General features: G+C 38.4%; 1 protein-coding gene across 1 annotated transcript in view; it reads left to right on the top strand.

Annotated features, from left to right (window-relative positions):
- The window catches only part of LOC139123050 (QRFP-like peptide receptor), a 50,167-nt gene extending 23,830 nt beyond the window's left edge, over positions 1 to 26,337 (top strand). The window contains exons 3-4 of the mRNA XM_070689018.1: positions 22,338 to 22,553; positions 23,583 to 26,337. Of these exons, the coding sequence (XP_070545119.1) occupies positions 22,338 to 22,553; positions 23,583 to 23,738 (372 nt within the window). The 3' untranslated portion in view covers positions 23,739 to 26,337. The remainder of the gene's footprint in view (positions 1 to 22,337; positions 22,554 to 23,582) is intronic.
- The last annotated feature ends 281 nt before the right edge of the window (positions 26,338 to 26,618 follow it).

Raw genomic sequence — 26,618 nt, forward strand, 5'->3', positions numbered from 1 at the left:
CTCAGGTTGCTCTCGCCTCTCTTTTCCAAAGAGTGCCGACCATGCATCCTTCGGTAATTTTCGGATTTTCGCCAATTGTTAGGCGAAAGTATGTTCGGCAAAGTTTGTGTTATTGTTGTCGTGTGATGCTGAGCGGAATTGACGTGCTAGCGAAAACGGGAGTGTTTTGAGCTTCAGGAAAATGAGTTTTACCGTTTTAAAAATTCCTCTCATATTTTTATGAATATATAATGAGTGTGTTTGAACCAAATTTGAAAGTCTTTTATCGATACTGTCTGGTTTTACTCAATGGTTTACGGTCAGTCATACCGTCTTTTACACGTGCGTCAAGGAAGGACATGTTTATGAAACTGCTGGCGTGTTATGTTTTGATTGGTGTGAAGCAGTGTTTCTGGCCTGAGAGCTCACAAAGTAACTATGGTTGCTTCGCGACTGGAAGTACGATGCCATCTCGTCGTATTTTTCGCATAATCTCGTGTAATTATCAACCATAAACAAAGCCTCCAAAAAGTTTAACACCTTTGAAGCTCATTTTAATATGAAAAGCCAATAGTCTACCGAGACGACCATGGAACAAAAGGGCATGCAAGCGTTGCCACTCTGTCCATGTTTCTCTGTGATTATAGTAACCGTGCCCTTCGCCACTAGTTTTCACGGCACGCACCCACTGCTTTTGCGCACATGGCGTGTACAGCGCTTTCCGATCAGTAACTTTGTAGCCGCAACGCATCCAAAAGAATTGCAAAGAATTCAAATGTATAAAATACATGATAGAATGGTCTGCTTGGCTATTATAACATTTCCCTTGCTTCCAAGTTCTCTAGTCGGCAACCATATGCGAGGAGTGGTGACCCCGTGCTTGATAGTTTGTTACCACGGAATCGTGATTGCAGTCAACATTTTACCGCCGTGTGATATATGAATATCCTTTTAGCGTTGCATGCAGCCAGACGATTTTCGAAGGGTCCTTTAAATAACATGAAGGCTAAATTGAACTGCATTCAACTGATTTATAACCTCAGATACGAATTACCCCTCGCTTCCGGGCCTCCTAGTTGACATCCGGCTGCAAAGACAGGGAGTTTGTTTTCGTCATTGACTTTGAAATCAAACGCTGAGAATCAATCAAAGTTAACCCTTCTTTCAATCCCATTGTATCATTCAGAGCAGTAAAAGTGGCTGAAAGATTTGCAATGTGTGACATCTAATAATACAGTACGTCATAGCTCTCAGTTGGTGAAGAGCCCTGTATAGATGGCTTTAACGAGTATGCCTATGTACACATAAGAGCCTCGTTGTTCAAATGTTGCATGCTGATTGAGGAAAGATTGACTCGGTCACCTTTTGACATTTAAAGTCGGGAAGACTTTCAGTCATGAAATAGAATTCAATACTAATGGTGTAGCACCAATGATAAGAATACAGGCTCCTTGCTATTCACGACTGTTAACGGCTCTTTTGTTTTTTGTGTACGCTACAATTTATCGTTTGTTGTACTTGGGCCTCAGCCCAAGTACATTTGTTTTCATTCCGTGGGAAAAAACTGTAAGGTATAACCATTTCTGGCTGAGACCAGGGAGGGCAAAATGTATTGGCTTCATCTTTCTTGGCATAATAAATGGCGTAATGATGTTAACTGAATGGAAGTGCTGCTCTCAGCCAGTCTTGAATAAGTGAGATGTGAATATAAATGCTTCTCTATCTGAGTTTTTGCCACAAAATCTTCTGAATATAATCAAAATGTGCATCGAAATGCAACAATTAATGCACCCTCCGTTTCCTAGGCGATGGCACGACCCTGCTACACCCACTGGACGAGCCAAAGTGGGAGGGGTAATTTCGGTTTGGTCGAACAGGAGGGCTCGAGACCAGAATTTAACATTTAACTTGAAACATGTTTAATCACTGACAAGATGTGGATTAGTGTTAATCAAAGAGAAAGTTTGAAAAGGAAAGGTTTTATATCCCGGACACAATGAAAAACATTACGACTGGAAACTGTACCCCCGGTTGAGAATAGTAATGCCCACAGCGATGGAGAACACTTATCCTTGAGCTGAGAAAACCAGACCATCATTTCGAAATAGAGCTGCAGATTCGAGAAGCTCGTTAAAAATAGCTAGGTACACCCCAAGGGGTGGTTTCGAGTCTTGAGGGCAAATTTCGCCTCCTTCATTTAGAAATCGTACGTTGTTTTTCCAGGGGAACACATCATTTGACACAAAATTTGCATGAAAAGGGGTCGCCAGTAAGCACGTGGTCAAATCTGGCATAAGAAACAATATGAAATGTTGGGTAAAGCCAGTCCAAAATAAACTGATTTGAACTTTTGTGTTTTGTAATTTATACCACTGCAGTAACATGACTTTTTTTGACAACATCAACAATGTAATACGTTTTGAAACTGAATACTCCGACGTATTCTGTGTCCCCTTTGCTAAAAAAATACGGTATGCCGATTACCATGTAAGGAGATGATGACGTCAAGACAGATTTGTAGTGCGTTTGGTCTTGGATGGTGCACGAAGTTTTGTCGAGGTAGCTTGTGTATTTATTTCCTGAATGGGAGATATTAGGGTCGATCTAAAAGAAGGCCGAAAAATGTTATGATACTCTAAGCGAGCTGAACTCCAATGCGAATGGTTGGATAATTTGGAGGATGTCTAGACTGATCTCGTCTCATTAAGATTATTTGGCGGTCAGTATTGAATTTCAACTGCGTCACAAGTTTGCGTCGAACGGTCAACGAACGATATTTTAGAAATCTGGAGACATGGCACATCGCAGTTTTATTTTAGTATTTTATATTTTACAAAAGATGTAAGAAGCAATGATTTTGTTGAAAATTCTGAAAAAAATATAGGAAGATTTGATCGCGAACACATTTTCACTTGGGGGTCAACTAGCCCTGCGTACGATGCTGTGTGTTCCGCTACAGCTAACCGCCCCGCTCACCACAGCCCTGCAAAGACCCGTACGTTGGGTCGGTGACTTCAAATCCATTTTGAAACTTGACGTAAAAAGCCAAATTACTGCCGAAATTCAGCGTTCTTGGGCCCAAGTCGTATCCCAGCCTACCTCAGCTACTCGATCGCTTCCAAAAATGACAGCCTTTTATTCACTTCTCGTAAATAACCGTCGATGTCGGCAACTCTCTCGCTTATGGCCCTGCGTACGATGCTGTGTGTTAGCTGTAGCACATAGCATCGTACGCAGGGCTAGGGGTCAACATGGGGTCGCAGCCATGTTGCCTCAAAACTTATTTCTGTCTGCACTCAAAACTCAAAAATGTCGCATATGAACCTGAAAAATCGATGTAATTTTGTCAAACTTCGGCGAAATTTCAGCCTATAGACAAAATTTCATCTAGGTAAGGTAAATTTATTGAAATTTGATCGACAAATAATCCTGAGCTTGAACGTGACAGCTCGCCTTTCTCGGGAAGTCATGCATCCGGCCAGCTGCCCATATGGCCGGGTGCATGAGATTGTTTTCAAGCGACGGCGGTAGACCGTACGGGGCTCTGGATATGAACTACCGCCGGTGTAGCTGTAATAACTGTTGCGTTGTTTTTAATCACCACGGACGAAGTCCGAGGGGACTTATAGGTTTGGTCATGTCCGTGCGTCCGTCCGTCCGTTCACGCCTAGTACCCAACCCCATACAGATGCACATCGATTTGTTTCACAATGCTATCAAATTTGGCCGTGTTAGAGGACTTTTTAGTTTACACCTCCATAGACTCCCATGTATAAGGCAGTTCTCCATAGACTCGCATGTATGATGCCAAGAAAAATAAAAATTTAGTTTCTCATTGTATTCATATTGCCTAAAGGATGCAGTGACACAGTTTTTTTGTCCCCACGGATAAAGTCCAGGGGGCTTATAGATTGGCTCATATCCGTCCGTGAGTCCATCAGTGAGTCCATCGGTTCACACAGATATCTCAGACATTTTGACAAAATAACATGTGACCTTGGTGACCTTTGACCTGGAATATACATTATTGTCGATAACTCAGTAACCACAAGTGCTAAACCTTTCATATTTGGTATGATGGGACACCTTATGACGCCACATATTGTACCCCATTAATTATGTGCATATCTAATTATGAGCGAGCCAATAGAGCAAGAGGTCTGATTTCTGGTACTAGTATATAGGGATAAGTTAACAATATAATTTGTTTGACAAAACTTCACGTGACCTCAATGACCTTTGACCTCAAATATACATATTTGTCCACAACTCAGTAACCACAAGTGCTACACCCTTCATATTTGGTATGAAAGGACACCTTATGACACCATATATTGTACCTCATTAATTATGTGCATATCTTATTTTGAGCGAGCCAATAGAACTAGAGGTCTGATTTTGGTATATAGGAATAACTAAGCAATACAATTATTATGACAAAATGTGACGTGACCTCAATGACCTTTGACCTCAAATATATATATTTGTCCACAACTCAGTAACCACAAGTGCTACATCCTTCATATTTGGTATGATAAGACACCTTATGACACCACATATTGTTTCTCATTAATTATGCGCATATATAATTTTGAGCGCGCCAATAGAGCTGGAGGTCTGATTTTTGGTATATAGGAATAACTTAGCAATACAATTATTTTGACAAAATGTCACGTGACCTCGATGACCTTTGACCTCAAATATATATATTTGTCCACAACTCAGTAACCACAAGTGCTACAGCCTTCATAAATGGTATGATGGGACACCTTATGACACCACATATTGTACCTCATTAATTATGCGCATATCTAATTCTGAGCAAGCCAATAGAGCTGGATGTCCGATTTTTGGTATATAGGGATAACTATAGGGTGAAATCTAAATATGCCCATCTAAATATTAGACATCTACCATCGAGAACAAAAGAAATTTGCTGTAATTTGAATATTTAAGGAGTTTAAGCAATTCCCGCTATAAATAAAGAACCCCTGCCTCAAACTCCACAAAAGTTGCTAGACATATTTTGCCGTTGTCATGCCATTGCTTCGTTTAATAACCAGTTAATCAAATGCCTCATTGACAGGAGGAAATTCAAGACCATATTTGAATAGTAGTATATATTGTCCTCAAAATTACTCTATCACGGCCCAAGTACTCATTGCCTTCAGCAATACTGCCTTGTTTAGTTTGTTTTCATTTTATTCTCACTTTTATTTCGGTTATATGAAATTAAAAGCCATGTTCTGTAATTTTTCGACAATGTTTCCGTATCGCCTACAATTACTCGATCTACTTCCTATAGTTTGCTCAAATAGCTAGTATTGGTCCAGACTGGAATATAGTCATGCTTGAAGAAGTAGACAAAGTAGACAAGAAGTTGACAAAGAATCTATAGTTGATGCACGGAGTAAAATATATAGGCACCGTAAAAAATGCCAAAAGTGACTACAGTTACTGGGTTTTAAGGACACATTAATGTTTTAACGCGAGAAAATGAAATGCGTTGCTTGGCAAAGTTCATGAAAGAGGGCGCTCAAAAATTATAATAATTGGATTTTTCATCTCGTTTCGACTAATCGCAAGATCAAATGAAAAAGATCGTGATCTTGCATTTTTGCAGATACTTTTGCTTTGAATTAAAGTGACGAATCCACTACTATTATGTCTCTGTTATATATAAATGGGCTTGAAATCCTTTCTGATTTTTTCTGTAAATTCAAACAACATGATTGATGGTGCGATCGCGCGATCAGCTACCCTCGCTGCACTGAATATACGTGTTAATAACTCGCTAGAGCAAGAACCAGCCCAGGAGTGGCGTATTTCAGAGAAGTGTTTTGTTCTTTGTTAAATACGGTTGTTTGTTGAACTGCCGATACCCTGTTAAAACGCGTACAATGCAACTAGTCCTCACAGCCTATATGCAATAGATCCTTTTCCGGTTACCCACAATGCATCGTTGTGGCTGTATCAAGCATCGTATTCACACACAAAACAACAAAAACATACCGTTTTTGTGTTGTAAAATGGTTTGTTATTCAAGAATGTCACATACTTGACATGCAAAAACATGCCTCGTGTATTTCGTATCCATCGGCGACGACAATATAGGTCAGGGTGTAACATGTACCATACCCTGCAAATATCCCATGGTTAAAAGTTATTTTGGTAACGTATGCTTTGTATACCCTAGCCCGCACTCATCATGGAACCGGCAATAGAACTATATCCGATGTTCTTGTTGACAAGAATTTAAGTCCGGACGAGGATTCACTTGTGCAACAATAGAACTGCATACTGTGTACAATGAATGCTTCTCGTCGGCAAGGCTGATACTCCCCATTTCAGCACACACATCGATGGGAGAAAAAAAGACGATATACTTATTTTCGAGAAAGAAAGTTGAATTCTTATCAAATCTTACCCCTTTAATACAGTAATTGCCCGCTAACGGTAAAACAAATACGATAGAGTATCAAAAAATAGTGACATGGAGCACACAATGAAAAACTGTCTTACCTACCTACCTGCCTGCCTACGTACCTATAACTACCTATCTACCTACCTACCTACCTAACTACATTTATATTTGTATATTATTGTTAACTGTTCTAAACTTCAATTGTCTTTACATCTGAATGCATGTGCGCATGCGTCGGCCTTAAACTTCTACGTCAGTTTAGGGCGGATAGTTGATTTCCCTTGTATATATTTCTATTTTTTATGGCTAGTGTCACGTCCAATATAACACATTAATATACCATTATAATAAACAATTGAGTTATATATAAATATTTGACTGGAATAAGCTAAAAAAATCAAGAAATGTTTAAATAATGTTATCGAGGTGCGAGATGTTATTTGTACAAATCCTATGTTTCCAGACATGGCCAGTACGGAAAGAGCCAATTTTAAGCTTAATTGGCTTTCTAACACACTTTGGAAACGTCAAAAATGTAATATTGAAAATATATGTATTTTTCTCGGGTAATTTGATCCTTTAGTCTCTAAAGCCATTTATTCGACAAATAAGACATCACTGTATAATCATCCTCCAACCTCGTTCTCGACGCTGAAGTAGCATACAACAGTGTTTAAGTGAGCGGCATCCAAAATGGATGAAAAGATGAAACGGATATAAGTATCAGGCTGACATTTATTGAGCAGACTTCTTGTTAAGTTAACGACACCGCCTTCGCAATGAAATTTCCGTTTTGATGCCGACTCAACATTCCCAATTCGATTAAGATTTTAATGTCGCCTACTTTGTTATCTATGAACTCCTTTGACAATGCAGAACGAATAATACAAATTGATGAAGATATTTGCGGGTTATATTTCGGTTTCTTTGAATTCAATAAAGGTTGCAATTATTCTGAGGGAGGCATGGCGTTCCAGGCGGCAGTAATATGGCTGCCTGTCTGTCAACAGAAAGGTGTCCCAGTGCGTGAAGTTAGTTGTAAAATAGCAACATTGACCTAGACGATATTGATCGCAACACAAAAAATGTCATGTTTCAAACAAGCTGGAGACGTCACATAATCCAGTCAGAGAAGGTAGCTCACCTTATTATGCATCTAACGCGGTCATTTGTTGAAATAAATCAAAGGACTTCGAAGGTATGACTCTTGCAACCTTGAAATTGCATTGTCCTCAAAAAATTAAGGCAAGAAATTAGATCAGATAAGGTAGGTTATTTGCTTCATTGCAGTGACTCCAAAAGCACATGCGAATGTTTTCCTGTGGACTGAATCGAAGAGTCGTGACAAGCGAAGCAACTGAGCATATTGTCGTGATATGTAACTAGGTATGAACGAAGTTTCAAATTTAAAGAAAAAAAAAGAATTGAAATAGGCTACATGTAAATATTTCCTCTTGTACCCTATATTGCTGCAATTTGTATCCGTGGTTTGAGTTGATGACAAAGTACTTATCAAGTGACCAAAGATCCAGAATGAAGAATGGCATACAAATTTTTAATACAAAAGACCAAATATGGACATCATAAGTCAGATTTCCAAGTCACGTGACAATGTCGAAGCTGCATCTCATGCTGTTAGGAATGAACTATGTTTTTCAAGTGGGTCTTCTTGTCATGTAAATGTTTACGTATGCAAAGCTGCGCGTAAGCGGCAGGTTAAATGTGATCGCATTCCACTTTTTATGTTTAACGAAATAATAAAAACCCCAATCAATGCCATCAATAAGAATGAAACCAAGTCAATCTTAGTCACAGGAAAACTATTAAATCAGTGTCATGAGCCATAAAATGGATTTTAGTTGCCGCGAGTGAAGTCACGCCGCCAAGATTTCATTACACATACACAATCTCATGTGTGCTGTGGTAGTGTCACCTATTGTTAATTATCATAGCACACCAAAATGTACGCCCTTAACCGATCCGATTTTCATATATAGTAGGTTGTGAACATGTTGTATCATATTAAAGTGTACCAATGATAGTAATATATAGCACTCATGAAGTACCTGTCCCTTAAAATTTACATTTTCACAATTTTGGCAAATGTACATCTGAGCTCCGTCCCACGTGTCGGTATGCACAGATCACCATCTTAGCTCTTTCAATGATTGGTTGTGATTTATATACTTTACTTACTAAGTTAAGGCATGACAAGACAACAAGCAAAGATATCAGATATCAGATGAGCGTAGAAAATACAACAAACGGGAGGGTGACGATAGTGATGATGATGATATGTTACGTGCAGAGAAAACGAACAAAAGGGTGAACTCAGCAGTTTACGTTTAAACAAAATTTATTACGAAAACAAAACTAATTGCTAAGTCAGGGACAGAGTACAAGCTTTAAAAGTGTACAGACTACTTATCTCAGCTGGGACGGCAAAGCTCCAGTCTCAGAGTTGTAACAGTCAGTCGGATGAATGAACAGTCCTTTGGCTTGCAGGCTTGAAGCTGCACAAAGTCCACAGTATAAATCCAGCGTTGACAGTGAAGGTCTTGAAAAGTCTTGAGAATGACTACTGCTGGAGTTTAGTAACACACAAGAGACACGATCCCAAAAGTCTGACTGGAAGCTGAGCGCGTCCCTTTTATAAAGGCATATAAGAACAATCTAGAACTTTTATTGACATGCTAATTACTGTTCTAAAATTATCTCCCTTACACAACTAATCAACTTTCCAGAACATTCCAAACATGACTAATTGAATTCAAGGTTGTGAGGTCATCGAGGGCAGTGACCTTGAGAATGTTCTAGACTAATTGAACTCAGGTCATGATGAGTGTGGGGGAAATGACCTACATAACACACCCCCTCTTCAAAAAAAAGAAAATTTTTCAAAGAAAAATCTTTCTTTTACAAATGTAATCTTGAAAGGATTTAAGTACTCAAATTTTGTTTTACTCTAAAGTAAAATTTCTTGAAAGTGAACAACAATAAACTCTAAATACGAGAGAGACAGTCTGCAATTAAATTGTCTCTGCCTTTGATATGTCTAATATCAAGATTAAACTCCTGTAACATTAAACTCCATCTTAGCAATCTCTGATTTTTGCCTTTAAATTTCTGCAGAAAAACAAGAGGGTTGTGATCAATATAAACCACTATTGGCTGATTTGAAGAAGTAACATAAACTTCAAAATGCTGTAAAGCTAATATCAAAGATAACACTCTTTTTCAATTGTAGAGTAGTTTCTCTGGGATTTGTTAAATTTGCGTGAAAAATAGCAAACAGGATGATCTACCCCATGACTATCCTCTTGCAATAAAACAGCACCAGCAGCCGTATCACTAGCATCTACAGCTAATTTGAATGGCAAAGTGAAATCTGGTGCAGACAACACTGGGGCACTTTGCAGTATGGCTTTAAGTGTATCAAATGCCTGTTGGCATTGCTCTGACCAAACAAACTTTACTTTCTTTTTAAGTAAGTTAGTCAAAGGCTCAGTAATTGTGGAGAAATTTGGACAGAATTTTCTGTAGTAACCAGCCATACCGAGAAAGCGCATCAGTTGTCGTTTGCAGTTTGGTATGGGAAAACTTGAAATGGCACTGATTTTGGCATCAACAGGTTTACCTCACCCTGTCCTACAGTATGTCCGAGGTAAGTTACCCTCGCCCAACCAAACTCAGATTTGGCAAGGTTGACAGTCAACATTGCTTTGCTCAGTCTCTCAAAGAACTTCCGCATGAGCTTGATGTGTTCCTCCCAGGTGTCACTATACAGAATGACGTCGTCAACGTAAGCTGCACACCCGTCTAGCCCGGATATGACGTCGTTGATCATCCGTTGGAACGTTGCCGGAGAGTTCTTCATTCCAAATGGCATCACCTTGTACTGGAACAATCCGTCTGGCGTAACAAAGGCGGATATTTCACGAGCACGATCCGTCAGAGGGACTTGCCAAAATCCCTTCAGTAGGTCAAATTTCGTCACATACTTGGCTTTTCCCACTCGGTCGATGCAGTCATCAATCCTCGGGATTGGGAAAGTGTCTGTCTTTGTTAAAGTGTTGACCTTCCTAAAGTCCGTGCACATACGATAACTGTGATCTGATTTGGAAACAAGTATGCACGGCGAACTCCAGTTACTTTTACTGGGTTCAATAAAGTCATTGTCCAGCAGGTATTTGACTTCTTCCTGGAGATATTTCGCTTTTGTTGGATTCAGTCTGTATGGATGTTGTTTTACAGGCTTACTGTCCCCAACATCAACGTCGTGATAGATGACGTTTGTCCTCGTTGGAACATCTTGAAACAGGTGTTTATATTCGTGGAGCAGTTCTTTCACCTGTTGTTGTTGTTCTGGCTGGAGGTGTGCCAACTTTGTAGACTCCAGCTTCTCCAGGATTTCTGAGTTCTGAAGCTTGACCGAGCCCAGCTTTGAGTTTAGAGTATTTTCACTCAAGTCAGTTTCAGTATCACTATCTTCATAATGGTTTGAACTGACTGCACTGACAGGCTGAGTTATAGTAGGATTATCCCTATCCAAATATGGCTTAAGCATATTTATGTGACATAGCTGTTTTTGTTTTCGCCTGTCAGGTGTTATTATGATGTAATTTAAATCACTCAATTCTTATCAATTAGGTATGGCCCAAAGTAACGAGCATGGAGTGGTTTGCCAGGAACTGGAAGTAGAACAAGAACCTTTTGACCTGGTTCAAACTTCCGTTTTGAGGTGCTTTTATCATATCTGGTTTTCATTGACTGCTGAGATGACTTAAGATTTTCTCTGGCTAATTCACATGCTTTAGAGAGTTTTGTACGAAAATCTGACACATATTGCAAAATATTCAGACAATCATTGTCGTCAGACAGGAATTTCTCTTTAACGAGCTTAAGTGGGCCACGGACTGTATGTCCAAATACAAGCTCAAATGGGCTAAAACCAAGAGACTCCTGAATTGACTCTCTAACAGCAAAGAGCAAAAAATGAATTCCTTCATCCCACTGCTTCTCTGTGTCAAAACAGTAGGTCCTAATCATGTTTTTCAAAGTTTGATGAAATCGCTCAAGGGCACCCTGACTTTCTGGATGATAGGCGGATGACCTATACTGTTTAATGCCTAGCTGATCCATTACTTGTTGAAAAATACCAGACATAAAGTTGGAGCCTTGATCGGACTGGACACATTTAGGGAGGCCAAATAAAGTGAAAAATTTGACTAAAGCTCTCACTATAGTCTTTGTCTTTATGTTTCTCAGTGGTATGGCTTCTGGGAACCGAGTTGATGTACACATAATTGTCAACATTACTCATTTCCTGATCTTGTTTTTGGTAGGGGCCCAACACAGTCTATTAGAATCCTACTAAATGGTTCTTGAAATGCAGGAATTGGCTGTAAAGGGGCCTTTGGAATGGTCTGATTCGGCTTTCCTACCATCTGACATGTGTGACAAGTTTTACAGAAATGTGTTACATCCTGCCTGAGATTAGGCCAATAAAAGTGACTGAGAATTTTGTGATAAGTTTTCCTGACCCCTAAGTGACCAGCCCAGGGGGTTTCATGGGCCAGGCGCAATATTTCAGCACGATAGGGCTTTGGAACAACAATTTGATGTTTTATAGCCCAATCGTCATCAACCAAAACGTCTGGAGGTCTCCATTTACGCATGAGAATACCAGATTTTGTATAATAGGAAACAGAGCTATCTGAAGTTTTACCTTCATCATCTACCCTGTCAAACAAAGACAAAATATCTGGGTCTTTGTGTTGTTCTGCAATGAGATTTGATCTAGAAAATGTCTGACTTTGGTCAGCAGAAGTTTTACTGGAAGTTTCAAATCCACGAGGGATAACGGAATGATCCGTGTCAAACACCTGACTGAGAAAGGTGTCATTTAAGTCAACATCTGTGACATTATTTTTGAGAGTATTTTGATTCTCGGAAGTTTTCTTTGACATGGCTCGAGTAATGGCACATGAAGGAAATAAATCGGGTATCTCTTGTTCAATTGGCTCTGGATCCTGATCTAAACTAGGATTATCAGTCACAAGTGGATTAGTAATGACCTTGTCCCCAGCAAGGTCGTTTCCAAGAAGAAGGTGAATCCCTTCAAAAGGCAAAAAAGGCCTAATACCTAAAGCCACAGGTCCAGAAACAAAGTCCGAAGACAAATAGACATTATGGAGAGGAACAGGAATGTAGTCATTACAATCTACCCCCTTAATAAGAACTTTAGAACCTGAAAATGACTTTTCAGAAAACGGCAGGGTATCTGCCAACAAAAGAGACTGGGAAGCCCCGGTATCTCTTAAAATTTGACAGGGGTAGCGGAAGAGAAATCACTAGAAAGTGATATAAAACCATTATGAATAAATGGCTCGAAAATACCCATAATGCTATCTTGAGAAGAATTGACCTTGACCTCATTAATTGGGGATGAGAGGGGTTTAACCTCAGAAAATGTGTTGCACACATTATTAGACTCTAATTGAGTTGATGAAGAAATAAAGCCGGTGGCTTAGATCCACTTTGACCACTTTGACCTTCACGTTTTCTTTTCAATTTGAAACACTCTGACATTAAATGGCCGTCTTTCTTACAATAATTACAAGAAAGTGTACCAACTGTTTGTCAGAAGGAGATTGAGACTTGGGATCTGATGATGTGGGAGTGTTACTTGAACTCTGTGAACTGTTGTCATTTGATTTTCTACTGTCCTTTGAAAAATTCTTGGACGAAAAGGAGGAGTTAAATTACCTGCATTGTTTCTGTAGGAAAAGGACTGGGATGGTTTGCTGAGAAATGAAGATTTGTGGGTCAATGAATAATCATCGGCCAAACGTGCAGCGACCTCCAATGTATCTGCCTTTGTTCATTGATAAATGTCTTGATGTCACTCCGGATGCACCTTTTAAATTCCTCAATCAAAACAAGCTGTCGTAATTTGTCATAATTCTGACTGACCTTTTCAGAAGAACACCAGCGATCAAACAGTTGTTCTTTTGTTCGAGCAAATTCAACATAAGTTTGATCCTTCACCTTCTCACAATCCCTAAATTTCTGACGGTAAGCTTCAGGCACCAACTCATAGCCCTTGAGAATTAATTCCTTCACAGAATCATAATTTGAAGCCTGCTCTACTGACAACTGAATGTAAATTTCTCTGGCTTTACCCACCAAAGCACTCTGCAAAAGCATACACCAGGACTCCTTAGGCCAATCCAGACTCTGAGCAATTTTCTCAAAATGAAGGAAATATTTATCAACATCCTTTTCTTGGAAAGGGGGAACTAACCTGAAATGCTTAGTGATGTCAAACTTGTCTGAAGGGAAGAATTTCCTGATTGTCCAAGCTCTAAACGTCTCATTTCTAACTGTAGTCGATGTTCTTCCAATTCTCTCTCCTTTTCTCTCTGTCTTTCTTCCATTTGTAATTCTTTGTCTTTCATTTGTAATTCTTTGTCTTTCATTTGTAATTTTTCCTGCCTTTCCCTTTCTTCCATTTGCAATTTTTCCTTTTCTAATTCCAATTTCTTAAGCTCCAAATCTGCCTGTATTTCTAATTCTAATTTTTGAGTTCGAAGGAAGACTCAGGCTCATAATCTTTTAAGGCAGACTCCTCAAAATGGCCAGAATTAACTAAATGTTTTGCAATCTTGAACTGAATTTCTCGCTTGCGCATAGATCTTTTGACATCTACTTTAAGGAAATTTGCCAGTGCTATGAGGTTGTCTTTTCTGAGGGAATTAAATGTGTCCTGATCAAGGTCATCCATAAATTCGTCTGGCTTGAATTCCGCCATGATTGAATTTCGCTGAGTTCACAGTATACAGTAGTTTTGAAAAGGTAGGCAAAATGTTGTCAAACGGCTCAAAATATTCGTATCCCGGACAAGCCCCCAATTTGTTACGTGCAGAGAAAACGAACAAAAGGGTGAACTCAGCAGTTTACGTTTAAACAAAATTTATTACGAAACAAAAACTAATTGCTAAGTCAGGGATAGAGTACAAGCTTTAAAAGTGTACAGACTACTTATCTCAGCTGGGACGGCAAAGCTCCAGTCTCAGAGTTGTAACAGTCAGTCGGATGAATGAACAGTCCTTTGGCTTGCAGGCTTGAAGCTGCACAAAGTCCACAGTATAAATCCAGCGTTGACAGTGAAGGTCTTGAAAAGTCTTGAGAATGACTACTGCTGGAGTTTAGTAACACACAAGAGACACGATCCCAAAAGTCTGACTGGAAGCTGAGCGACGTCCCTTTTATAAAGGCATATAAGAACAATCTAGAACTTTTATTGACATGCTAATTACTGTTCTAAAATTATCTCCCTTACACAACTAATCAACTTTCCAGAACATTCCAAACATGACTAATTGAATTCAAGGTTGTGAGGTCATTAAGGGCAGTGACCTTGAGAATGTTCTAGACTAATTGAACTCAGGTCATGATGAGTGTGGGGTAAATGACCTACATAACAATAATAATAATGATGATGATGATGGTGGTGGTGGTGGTAATGATGATGATGACGATGACGACTACCGGTACAATGGTAGTCAAGATGACTTACTTCGACAAAAGCTGCTACGATCATGATTGTCATCACAATCAGTGTGGATATCACATGTGTGGATCAGTGTGGATTATCATCACAATCAGTGTGGACATACCATAAATTCGAGTAGCAGATAGTAGCTGCAAGCTTAGACTATTGGTTGATGGCATTGAGGTTAAATCTTCTTCCAATTATTGTGATGACCGGAAGTTAAAATCCTGAAATCCGATCTGCCGATTTTCTTAAGAGCTTCAATTTGTACGTTGAATTTCACTACCATTGCTTTAAAATTCCAATTTGTCATTGAAACTCCCGATTCCGCCGATCCGTAAAATTAACTCAATAATATTCCAGAGTGGATATTTTTTTGAAGCAAAGGCCTTGAAAAGCTTCAGGCGAGGAAAGGTCGTTGTGTAGGACAGATTTCTCATTATACGCCCCTGACTTTCCAAGTCGTTATTGCCTTAGGGAGAACTATATATGCAGGGGAAGGTCATTGAAATATACTGCCGGCCATCTAACTGTTGATTACGTCTGTTTGATGCACACAGAAATTCCGGGTAAAGTGAAAGAGAGTACATTTTCTTCAGGCAGTGCACTATCAGATCCATGGTCAAGATTGAGATGAGCTGTAAGTAAATTGACGCTCGCAGTCATAAATTGTATGCTCCAGAGCATTGTCACTGAAAATCCTGTCTCAATCCTGACCATGATGGCAGCCATTAGAAACTGTCATATGACACGTAGAACATAGGGTACAGTATTCATTATAAATGCCAAACTGTAATTTGTGCACCACATGTTACCCACTATATAACTTTCATCCGACGCATCGTTCATCTTGTTTTGAAGCAAACAGAATTTTGTGCTCTTTTTAAGAGCGGTTTACAAAATGGATGTCTACCAGTTTAATATAAGCATACCTCGAAAAAGTGACGTCCGCTTATTCATCAGTAAAACCCAAAGACCTTAAGATTCGCGAATGGTTGTTTAACTTTGTATCAACATTTCTTCAACCAATCAGAAGAGTTTGAATGGTAAAGCAAGTCAATGAAATGTCGGTGGTGTAATACTCCGTTTTCTTCTGAACAGACGAAATATTAAGATCCTTCGACCGAGGTAGTCGTGCTTCATTTTGAACATTTTCTGATTTTGTAGTTGTTTGTACGAGTGAATAATATCAAATTTATACAATAATGATAGTGACAGAACCGAATAACGAGATGGTTTCTGTCTTAGACCCTCAAGAAAACTTTCTCGAGGGTCTATGATTAAGTGTCGTAACATCCATAGGTCGTGAGGTATGGTGCTGTTATGACTTCCTCTGAACTCATACAAGGACAATCGTCCAATGAAGCGTCGCAATCGAGCAAATGCCCTTCGCCGTATGGTGCGCTTGGTATTGCCATGTAATGGGTTCCGTCATTTTTTGAAAGATATCTATTATGTACAAAGCAGGAAGGAAGACTTATCAAAGTACATCCTGATCTGAACTAATTTCAGTGAAAGAGGTTGAATCAGATGAGAACGGAAGCTCACTCCCAACATCCATTAAGAAAGTAGACAAAAATAATACAAAGAAGGAAAGAGGCAGGAAGCAAATACGGATAACTTGATTCAGAATAGCGGTGAGGTCTTTCGATGAATGGAAAATCACTTCATATGTACATCGTGCTTATCATTCTGTACCTACGGGGGATTTGGCGAGAGCTACGCTTCGTTTAATCATATTAATGGTAATGTCCTTGTACGACTTCTGACGTCAACTGTTTTCGAGATAGTGAGCATTAAAAGCAATGTAATGGGATGCAAGATATAGAAATAAATTCACAATTTATAGCGACGGAAAAAAATTAAGCACTACATCTCAATATTCATTCTAATAAGCAATAACATCAACCGTATGGTTTCAATATTTCTCTCCCCTTACTTACAAACAGATAACTTGAACACGATACTTTTGATAACCTGTAATGCCTCAGCAAGACTCATTTACGTCAACACGTTTAATTCATGAAACTAGCTGAACAAGTATTATGCTATGGCGCCGGTTTGGTCGGCTGCTCATGATAGCATTGCAAAGGATGTTGCGTTCAAATACTGATACAGACAACTTTGAAAGAAAATGTGATTCTCCCTTGAAAGATCATGAGACCTGAAGTCATGAAATTGTTACAGACAACTTTTATTACAAAGAAGAGATAATCACAGATTGCCGACATGAAAGTTTTCAGTTCTTATTGAATACACGGGCGGCGTTCTCTGTGGGTATCACGTCTCAGGGCTTTATATCTTCACAACTGCCTCTACATCACGACTACGCCTATGTTGAGTGCAGCTGACTATTTCCACCATCACTGTGGAGATTTCGAAACTTAAAATCCCTATTTAGTGACAAAAATAACCAATACCAGCAATACCTACAGGGTAGAATTGCATGTGAATAGTACTCTAGTTCTTTGAGAACTCTCGCAATACTTTGAATATAAGGGTATTTTGTACAGTTAAGGACATGAGCTCCATGCACAGACTTAAGATATATAGTGTACATCGAAAACAGCGGGCACTTGATGGCTACTGTATGAAGGGATGAAAATGATAGTAATAGGCCTCTTCTGTTACCGAAAGTATTCTCGGCGGCTTGCAGTCTGGTTTCGAGTTCATTCAAGTGATTGCGACATAAAATAACTACAGCTTTTGAAAAGCAGACCGACATTTCAAAATATTCAGTTTTTCGAAAAAAAGGTTTTTTTTTTCAACCAGGAGTAAATTGTCAATACGATACCAATTGTTTGTTGGAGTGTACAGGAAATACTCGTTAGCAGACGTTAAAATCAATTCCGCCTGGAAAAATATGATCGCAATATCAAATAAAGTGTGCTTCAAAGAAAAGGTTAATACAATATAATATACCTAAAATCTTAAAAAATAGATTTCCGATTTGATTTTAATCAGATCAATTCTGTTGAAGTCATAGAGGTCGCCTTTGCAAACACTTTTCTTTGTGTTTTGTATGATCGAAACATATCTGTTCAAATTTGAACGGAATGGAAGTCTCTCACTATTTCCAAGCTGAGATCTCTTTAAAAGGTCGTCAAAATCAACACATATGCAAAGGATAATAAGGGTTATCGTGCATACAAAATCCTTAAGTTCAAGATATTTTGAAGTTGCTGCAGCATTTTAAAAGTCAAGCTAGACTCATCCACATAATCAAACGTCACACGGTCAATGGTAAGCGATTCAGCGCCTGTTCGCTGTATGTCGACTGCGATATAAAGTAACATTCATAATAATACACATTCCCCTTTCTTCAGGTATCACCTTAATATTGATATCATGTTTGTTTGCGACCTATTTTCGTCCATTTTCGTATATTGCAGAATCAGGTGAGAGGACTTTCAAAATCGCTGACATGATGACTTCATCGCCAAATTTCGATTTACAGACGGAAGTCATTAACGTTCCAGCCGCCGCTGGGTGATTTATAATTGCATTAGATTGTTTTACCCATGGACAATGTTCAACATTACGGTCTGTCGTCAACCTGAAAGCATTGCTAGATATATTGACTTTAACACATATGTCATTGTCACAAGGTTCAGTTAAGCGCAAGTTCTACCTATTGAAGAGAAAGATCAGAAACACCGTAAAAGAGTGCCCGTTTGTTGTTCTTGATCAGCGTTGGCATGCTTAGGCAAATATATTTTGATAGATTCTTTGGAACAATAAATGAATCATATTTAGTGTTGTTCATGATTTAAGTTGCACTTTATGGAATACCTATGTTCAATCTGGTCAAATCATATAGTAAAAAGTTAAAAATTATTACAAATGATGGTATCATGATCGACTCGCTGACAGTGTTCTAGTGATGAGCCGGTTTGAATACAAGGAAACGAGTACGTTGACTTGACCACTGACAAGCTTGGCCAGTAAGTCATTCGAAATAGAACCGTTACATGTGTATATACATTGGTTTATTTGAAAATAGGTTGGCAGGTTATAGTCAGGGATTGATCTTATAGATATACAGGCGTTGTTTTGTTTCGTTATTTTTCACTTGTGCTCCTAGGCGCTGTTTTTATTGTTTGGTTAACTCAGAATGCTTGTAACCAATATCACATCTTAGACCGTACTTTATCGGTTAAGTTTCCCCGAGCATACAACGACATTTATAGGCAGTGGCTATAAGAGGCGAACATTTTATTGATCAGTACAAACCTTGTACATAATAATTTCCAAAAACTGCGAATTTCTGATCCGTATTGTTGAAATCAAAATTTTTATTCTGCATTTGGCATTCAGAACCCCTGCAATAAAGAATAATAATAAGTAATATGGATTCATAAAGAGTGGGAAATCTTTAGTAGGACTCACAAAGCGATGCAATTTTATAGGAGCAATGTAAACGCCATCAATGGCCTGATGCTTGTGTTTGGATTCATTAATTCAAAATGACTCTGCCATGTTTAGCGTTTTCCTACAAATGAGCAAACCTTAAACTTTTAGACATGTCAACATATAATAGTGAGGTTATCAGTGTCACTCACACAGATCCTTTGTTAAAGCTTTTGCACTTACATGATGTTGTCAACAGTTCTCACTAGGACTACTCAAAATTTCTTGCCAAGGAAGCATTTGTGTACACTGGTTAAAGCAGTAAGACAGGCTATTTTTATATACTAGTCTTGCAAATTTCACACTATTTATATGAACGGGATAGTATTTGAGGCGGCTACTTTTCATAGCTTCTGTTTCGTATTTGATGCAGAATGATTTTGGTGAAAACGGGAGCATACATGTATCTTGAAGGTTCATATCGATTACCCTCATTACACAGCCTATTGCCCTGGGTGACACTGATATTAAGCGTCATGTAGTTCACTTTCGGATTATGAACTCTACTTTTGTCGTTCAAAGGGTCGCAGTGATTTAGATGAGAAGTTTTCCTCTTCGGCTACAACACGAAATATAACATGGCTCCACATGCTATTGAACTAAGTATATACCTACATGAAGAAAATGGGCATTAAAGGATATTATTATTTCAGAATGTCAAAACATATATAAAGAGATCACAAACTTTCTATGATGTACTACATGTAGCTTGATGCTGCTAGCGAATTCAAATAACTGTCCAACCGTACAAGAGCCTAATAATATACATATTTGGATTGGTTAAAACAATAACATGGGTTGTATCATGTTCTTTATATTTTTGGTAACAAATTTTCAGCCAATTGCGAGCTGGTAGGCGAGGTTATTGGCTGAAAAGTAGTGAATAGCCAAAGTAGTAGAAGAGAAGTTGCTACTCCAGGTGTCCAATGCTATGGCATTGCGAGTGTGCAAGTGACGGCATTAGATTCTTTCCTACTACTTGACTCCCTAATTTACACTGTACGAGTAAACCGGGAAGTTGAAATTGTAAAAAACAACAATGTATTTGGTGAACTGCAAGGAATGCTGTGGGCAATAACATGAAGCAAAGAATAGTATACCTGAAATGAACATATTTATTGCAAGACTATACCTTGCAAGATAAGACACGAGATTGATGAGGTAAGGAAAGCCTGTAAGGAAGGAAATGCAAGGGATAGAAGGATTGAAAAAATATTTGTGTAACTTCAGCAAATCAGCAAGTCGCGAACGACATAATTCACCGGAATGCTAATACTTTTTTAAACTTTAAAACATCTGTCCCTCCAAAGTTAATCTGTTTTAACAATGATAATGCTTAAAATGCGGTGTTTTCAATCGGGTTTGAACTCACAACGTACAGCATACGGTCACCTAGCGGAAAAGCTACAGACAAAACCGCTGGCAAAATCTCCACTGTTCTAAATGTCAGTAACTTTCATCTTCTAAGGTTCTTGTTGAACATGTCTGAAGCAGTCTTTCACTCACTGCACTATCTCTACCGAAAACCGATGATAGGGTTGGCTCTTAGTTGCCAAATACTCGTTTTCCATAAAACTCTTTGTCCGCAGCAAGGTATCTTGTCCTCAGGGAGATGCGCTCTTTCCAATAAGGCCAACAATTGAAAAAGGCTTTCTGATTAAGGAAGTCAAGACATTACAGCATTGAAGTTAAAATATCTTAAATTGAGAGAAATCTCCGCGAAAGGTTTGGAATTCAAATTGTTTTTCCGATTCACTTGCTAAATTGAGTAAGCTCGTCGCCTGACATGCAAATTTTCCGCCTTCTACAAATTGTATGGGACATTTGCCCGCTGGCTGTAATATTGCTCACCGACGGCCTTTTGCTCTAATAGCTTCAATGTCTGCGTCCGATACACTTTATATACAAGCAAAGGAAATCACAAAATTGGAACCTCATGAATTTTGAAAGGAGAGTACTTTATTGGCAGTTAACTTATCTTTAGTTGAACAAAAGTTCAATTCAGCTGAAATACAAATATTTCACGTCCAGGGGGGCCTTATTTCGTAGACAGATAATACACTGTTGGCCTACAAAGATAATTAACGGGCCTAGAATGTATTTTTAGCAATCTGTCTTTTTCTCAACACATAGTTACTGTACACTAAGTTTTATGAGTTTCGCTTTACCATATGCAAGTTGGCGGAGTGGCAGAGGAAACATTCTCATATAAAGAGTTGTGTTTTATTCTGTATTTAAATAAGTCAGATCTAAATCAAGGAAATAATTGGCCACATAGTACTATTATCTTCAGGAACATGTTGCTCAAATCTCAGACGACTGTTGTTGTTGTCGGATTAGTTCAGAAAATACCTTCCCGATAGTTCTCCTCACATAAAACACTTCCTTGATATGTTTTTTGACTCTTTGTAAGGCTTACAAGCAAGCAAGGGGATATGTTGTTTTAGGCACACAAACACAAAATTTGTATTTATCGCTTCCTTCTCATTTGCTACCCATCTCCTGTGAGCGAGCGCCATGAAAATCGAACTCGACGCGATCTGTTTTACCTGAAGCCAAAATTGCCATAAACATGAGTGACGATGATGTCCATCATGTCTTACTCAATGTTATTATCACCCAATATCAAAGCCTTGTACATGTTAAATTTCCGAAGACTTTCGTGTTTTTGTATCAACGAAAACGATGGCAACGATGACTAAAACAAAATCAAAAACAACAACAAAAACGACAACAAAAAACATCACCACTACGATAATAATAATAATAATAATCATCATCATCATTATCATCATCATCATCATCAACAACAACAATAACAAAAACACAAACAATAATAATACTACAACAACAACAGCAAAAACAACACCATAACGTGTTTTCCTCTTTTCACCAGAGAAAATACATATTGACGAATTACATTCATAAACGCAATTTTGTTCTAAGAAATGTATTTCTTTCTTCCAGGTGATAAAAATGTTGATACTAGTGGTCGTGCTTTTTGTCCTGTGTTATCTCCCTCTCCACATATTTATATTGGTGGCTCGACTCGCTCCGTACATGTTTGATGACAATGGATACCAAGATCTGATGCGGAAAGTCAACGCGGTTGTACTGTGGATTGCTATGTCGAATAGCTTCATGAACCCTGTGATTTATAGCTTTCTGAATGATGCGTTTCGGGTGAGTTCTCATTTTTCTAATTTAACTCTGCCACGCTGAAGACTTTCATATTTGCTGAATATGAACACCGTACGTCGATGCACAATAAACTTACTCAGCGCAACTGTAATGGCATTTCAGTTAGCCAATTTCGAATATACGACCGTTTTAAATACTTATTACCGTACGAGAAAGAGTACCGCACAGTTAAACTTGCCATTTTATGTGTTATTGAATGACCTTTCTTATCGTGTGCTTGAATGACTTAATCAGTGACGAGCAATTCAGCATTCCACAGTTGTGTCACATGAAGCAGTCTTATCGAATATTGTATCAATCATTTAAGGAACCCTGCAGGGTTAATTACAAACGCGTGCTATAAAACTATTTGATCGATACTTTCGTCTTAACCCCCGTGGATTTCGCCAAAAGTTCAAAGCCGCATATTTCCCGATGTGCACAAATACACGTGTGTGTATGTATAATTTGAAACGCTGTTGATGAATAATCTGAGACCCCATTTCATGCTTAGTTTTGACAATAGTTGCCTCACATTTGTATAAATACCTATTGTCAAAACATAAGCCCGCACATACATGTGTTATAGTCGATGTCCAAATCATTAGACTTCTGCGTCAAAAATGACGTCATTTAGTTTAAGTGAAAACTTCGCTATAGCTTAAATGCACAAGATGGCATCATTTTGATGACAAAGATGATTACTATTGCAAGGTAGTGTTAGCTTAATGCTACACTTTTCAGGCAGTTTATCAGCTCATTAACAAATAAGAAGTAATTGCGACAAGTTTTTTGTTGTGTTTTGCGTTATCAATCTGAAAGGTTGAGACCAGTGTTTTTGTTAGTTAAAAATGTAAAATCTTGGGAATTCCCGCTTTTCATGCAACAAAGTTCTCATAGTCTCCGTGCGATTAAGATTTATATGTCTATTTGATTTTTAAAACACTCAACAATTTACACAGATCGATTGATTAATTAACTAACTAACTGACTGACTGACTTATCTACTTACTAATTATTGTGATTTTTCAGACCGATTTCAAGAAAATGATATTTCGGTGTCGGCAAGGAGCACAAAGCAGTAAGAATCGACAGGGAGCCAGGAAAACGTCTTCACTTTCTTCATCGATGCTCACTTCTACATATTTATCGAACACGAAAGGTATAAGCAGCCGGCTCGATCCATAGATTGGACGACACGTTTATCTCTGCTGGCAGGCTCAAGAGCTTTCGAAGGCATCGAAATGCTATGATCTTATGATCCATCGAATTTGATACCGATACGACTATGACCTAGCAGATTCGGTGTACAATCATGGTTATTCCATGTAAGCTAATAACAGCTTCCGAAACAGTTCGCCAAGCTTGCTGTTATCGTGACTATCTGACGTCATATAAGAGCTATCTAAGATTGACCATACACCCGTGAGAACTATGGGTAGACATACTATCTTTCAATCTATCAACAGATTGTTTTCTTTTCCAAATCTTCTGTTTGATCGCATATTGCATGCTTATCATGCCCTTTTAGATTACTTTCACAGTCATTGGATGGAAGTGACAGTATAACTTATCATTATTATACACCTGCGTCTGTAACCTATTGAGTTTCGTCGTACAGTAAGTTTCGGTATCAGTAGACGCGGAGTCCAATAACTTTGACGCGGAGGACAATAACTTTTGGTGTTATTGGACGCTTTTTGACCTTTGACCTCAAAACACCTTTCAATCAACACGGCACGGGGAATAAGAAGATAAAATTTTACACTTTTTACAAAAATATATACTTCTTAACTTCAGTTCTTCAGAAAGTATGTCACGGTCAGTCAAAAACCTATGAATTTGAGTAAACTTATGCTGCTGACCTACAATTTCTACCGTGTGCACCGCGCAGTGCGGGTTGAAATTTCGTTCTCCTTAGCTTAACGCGCTTAGCGGACGCGCTTAACGCGTTCCCAGTTTGCAAGCCATCGCTCAGTACAGTGCGCGACGGGCGTCAAAAACGTCTTAATTTGGACTTTTTTCTGGTAAAGTTGGACTAAAAAGGTGTATAATAATAAGATTATTCCCAAAATACCGGGATTTATGTCCTCGTACATCGTACGCTTCGGTATTGTCCTTGACTCTACGCGTCTCGGACAATACCTCCGCTGCACGAAGTACTCGGACATAAATCCCAGTATTTTGGGAATAACCTTATATTATTTTGTCCATGCTTTTACTTACTACTGAATTGCAGTCTATTTCGATACGTATGTTGTAATACTCGGTATTTGGCACGCAAACACGGCCTATATTTGTATGACAAGCATTGCTGTCTTTTAGCACTGTTAAATTTAATTATAAAATTCAGTCAAAAAGATAGTTTTCAGCAATTTAAACTTTTACGAGTGAGTTTTTTGTGATACAACATACGTTAAGTAGAATGCGCTCCTTGGACAGATTTTATGATACTCAAACATTTACACTGCTTTCCATATATGCTGGTTGGGTGCATTCATTTCACAGCCTGTGGAACACATGAAATCTTGATCGTCTTGTTTTGTGTAAGACATTTTTTATTGTAGAACTAGCAGCAATTCTGAATTTTAAATTTGCTAAATTTTCTATTGCCTTATAAACAATTGCACGGCCAGCCTACTTTTTTATACTTCAACTTTCGAGTTTTACGAATGTATCAGTGCAAGTTAAAAAATGGCAAGGTCACTTAAATAGGTTAACAGACGTTTTAAAGCTTATGTACTAAATAAGTGAATACTAACATAAATTACCAACTGACACTTAACAGTTTAAAGGGTCTTCAATTGTTCATGTGACGTACAAACGGCATGATTACCTGCTTAACCATCCACTAGACGGAGATAAGCTCACTCTGATTATGTATGACCACTTCAGTTTCATAGGAAATCACGTCTTTAAATATTCTTCGATAGAATTCGCTGTCGGCCTTGTGATGTACAATCCGATAAACCAACCACTGGATCAGGAGAAGTCAACTGCGTGTAAGACGTGTTGAATTACTTAATCTGTTTATATCTCTGAGGGAAGAAAATAGTCTCATATTTATTGCAAGATTTTAAGATTAAGTTATCTGTCATATCAATGCTGTTGTGTTGAAAGAGGTCGTACGCCAGATGTTTTTGAATTTGCTCAACTTGATGTAAATACAGCCAGACATCTTTGTTAGCATGTCGGTTAAAATGTATTCATTTTGGAGTTTGTAAATTACTATTGATATTTTGGAATGTAATATAATTGTTATCATTTGTTTCTTGTTGCAGACAAGTATAGTGACTGTAAATATTGACTTAAATAACACCGATTACTTAATTTTCTATTTTATTGTAATTGCCAAGGATATAATTTTGATAAGGGATAAAGTAGACAGTAGAACCTGGAAGAATATTTTTGAAATACGAGGAGCATTTGTGAGAATGTATATTTGGTGCCGGAGGCGATATTTTCCTTGTCCTCTCTGTAATTGTTTACCAAATGACTGTTGAAGGTCTGTCTACTCGTTCGGGAATGTACTGTGATTGCTTTTGAGCGTTTTCTTCAAAGACGAACATGAATAAGTTACTGTTATTCATTCACGAGTTTGGCGGATTTGGAGACAGTAATGAAAAGGGAATTGCTAAGTTTTGTCAATGCTTTCTAATCTTTCACCAAATGTGATCATTCCATTCATGAACAATTACAATGATACGCTCATTTTATTCTATCAATCAATAAATCAATAATTAATCTCTGCAGGTTTAGTTAATAAAGATGTCACACTTGTGCCTGCATGTTTTGCCCAAGGTATTTATTTTATGGAAAAAAATGATCAGTTTTAGTAAAGGTATACAGTCACCTGTAATCTAAATATGCCCATATGTAGTCAAAGGGGCGTTCCTTGGTATTCAAAATGCCCATGTGAGGGCGCTGTTTTTAAAAGGCGGCTACCGTTTAAAGTCCGTGATTGGTTAGATTTTCTCTTTCCATGGTAACGGGCAAAACTGGAACAGTTGACAGTATACCTTTAAATTGGTAACTACGCGCTCAGGCAGACGGCGGTTCAAGGACTGT

Source organism: Ptychodera flava, chromosome 22 (assembly GCF_041260155.1).
Source record: "Ptychodera flava strain L36383 chromosome 22, AS_Pfla_20210202, whole genome shotgun sequence".
Classification (NCBI taxonomy): Eukaryota; Metazoa; Hemichordata; class Enteropneusta; family Ptychoderidae; genus Ptychodera; species Ptychodera flava.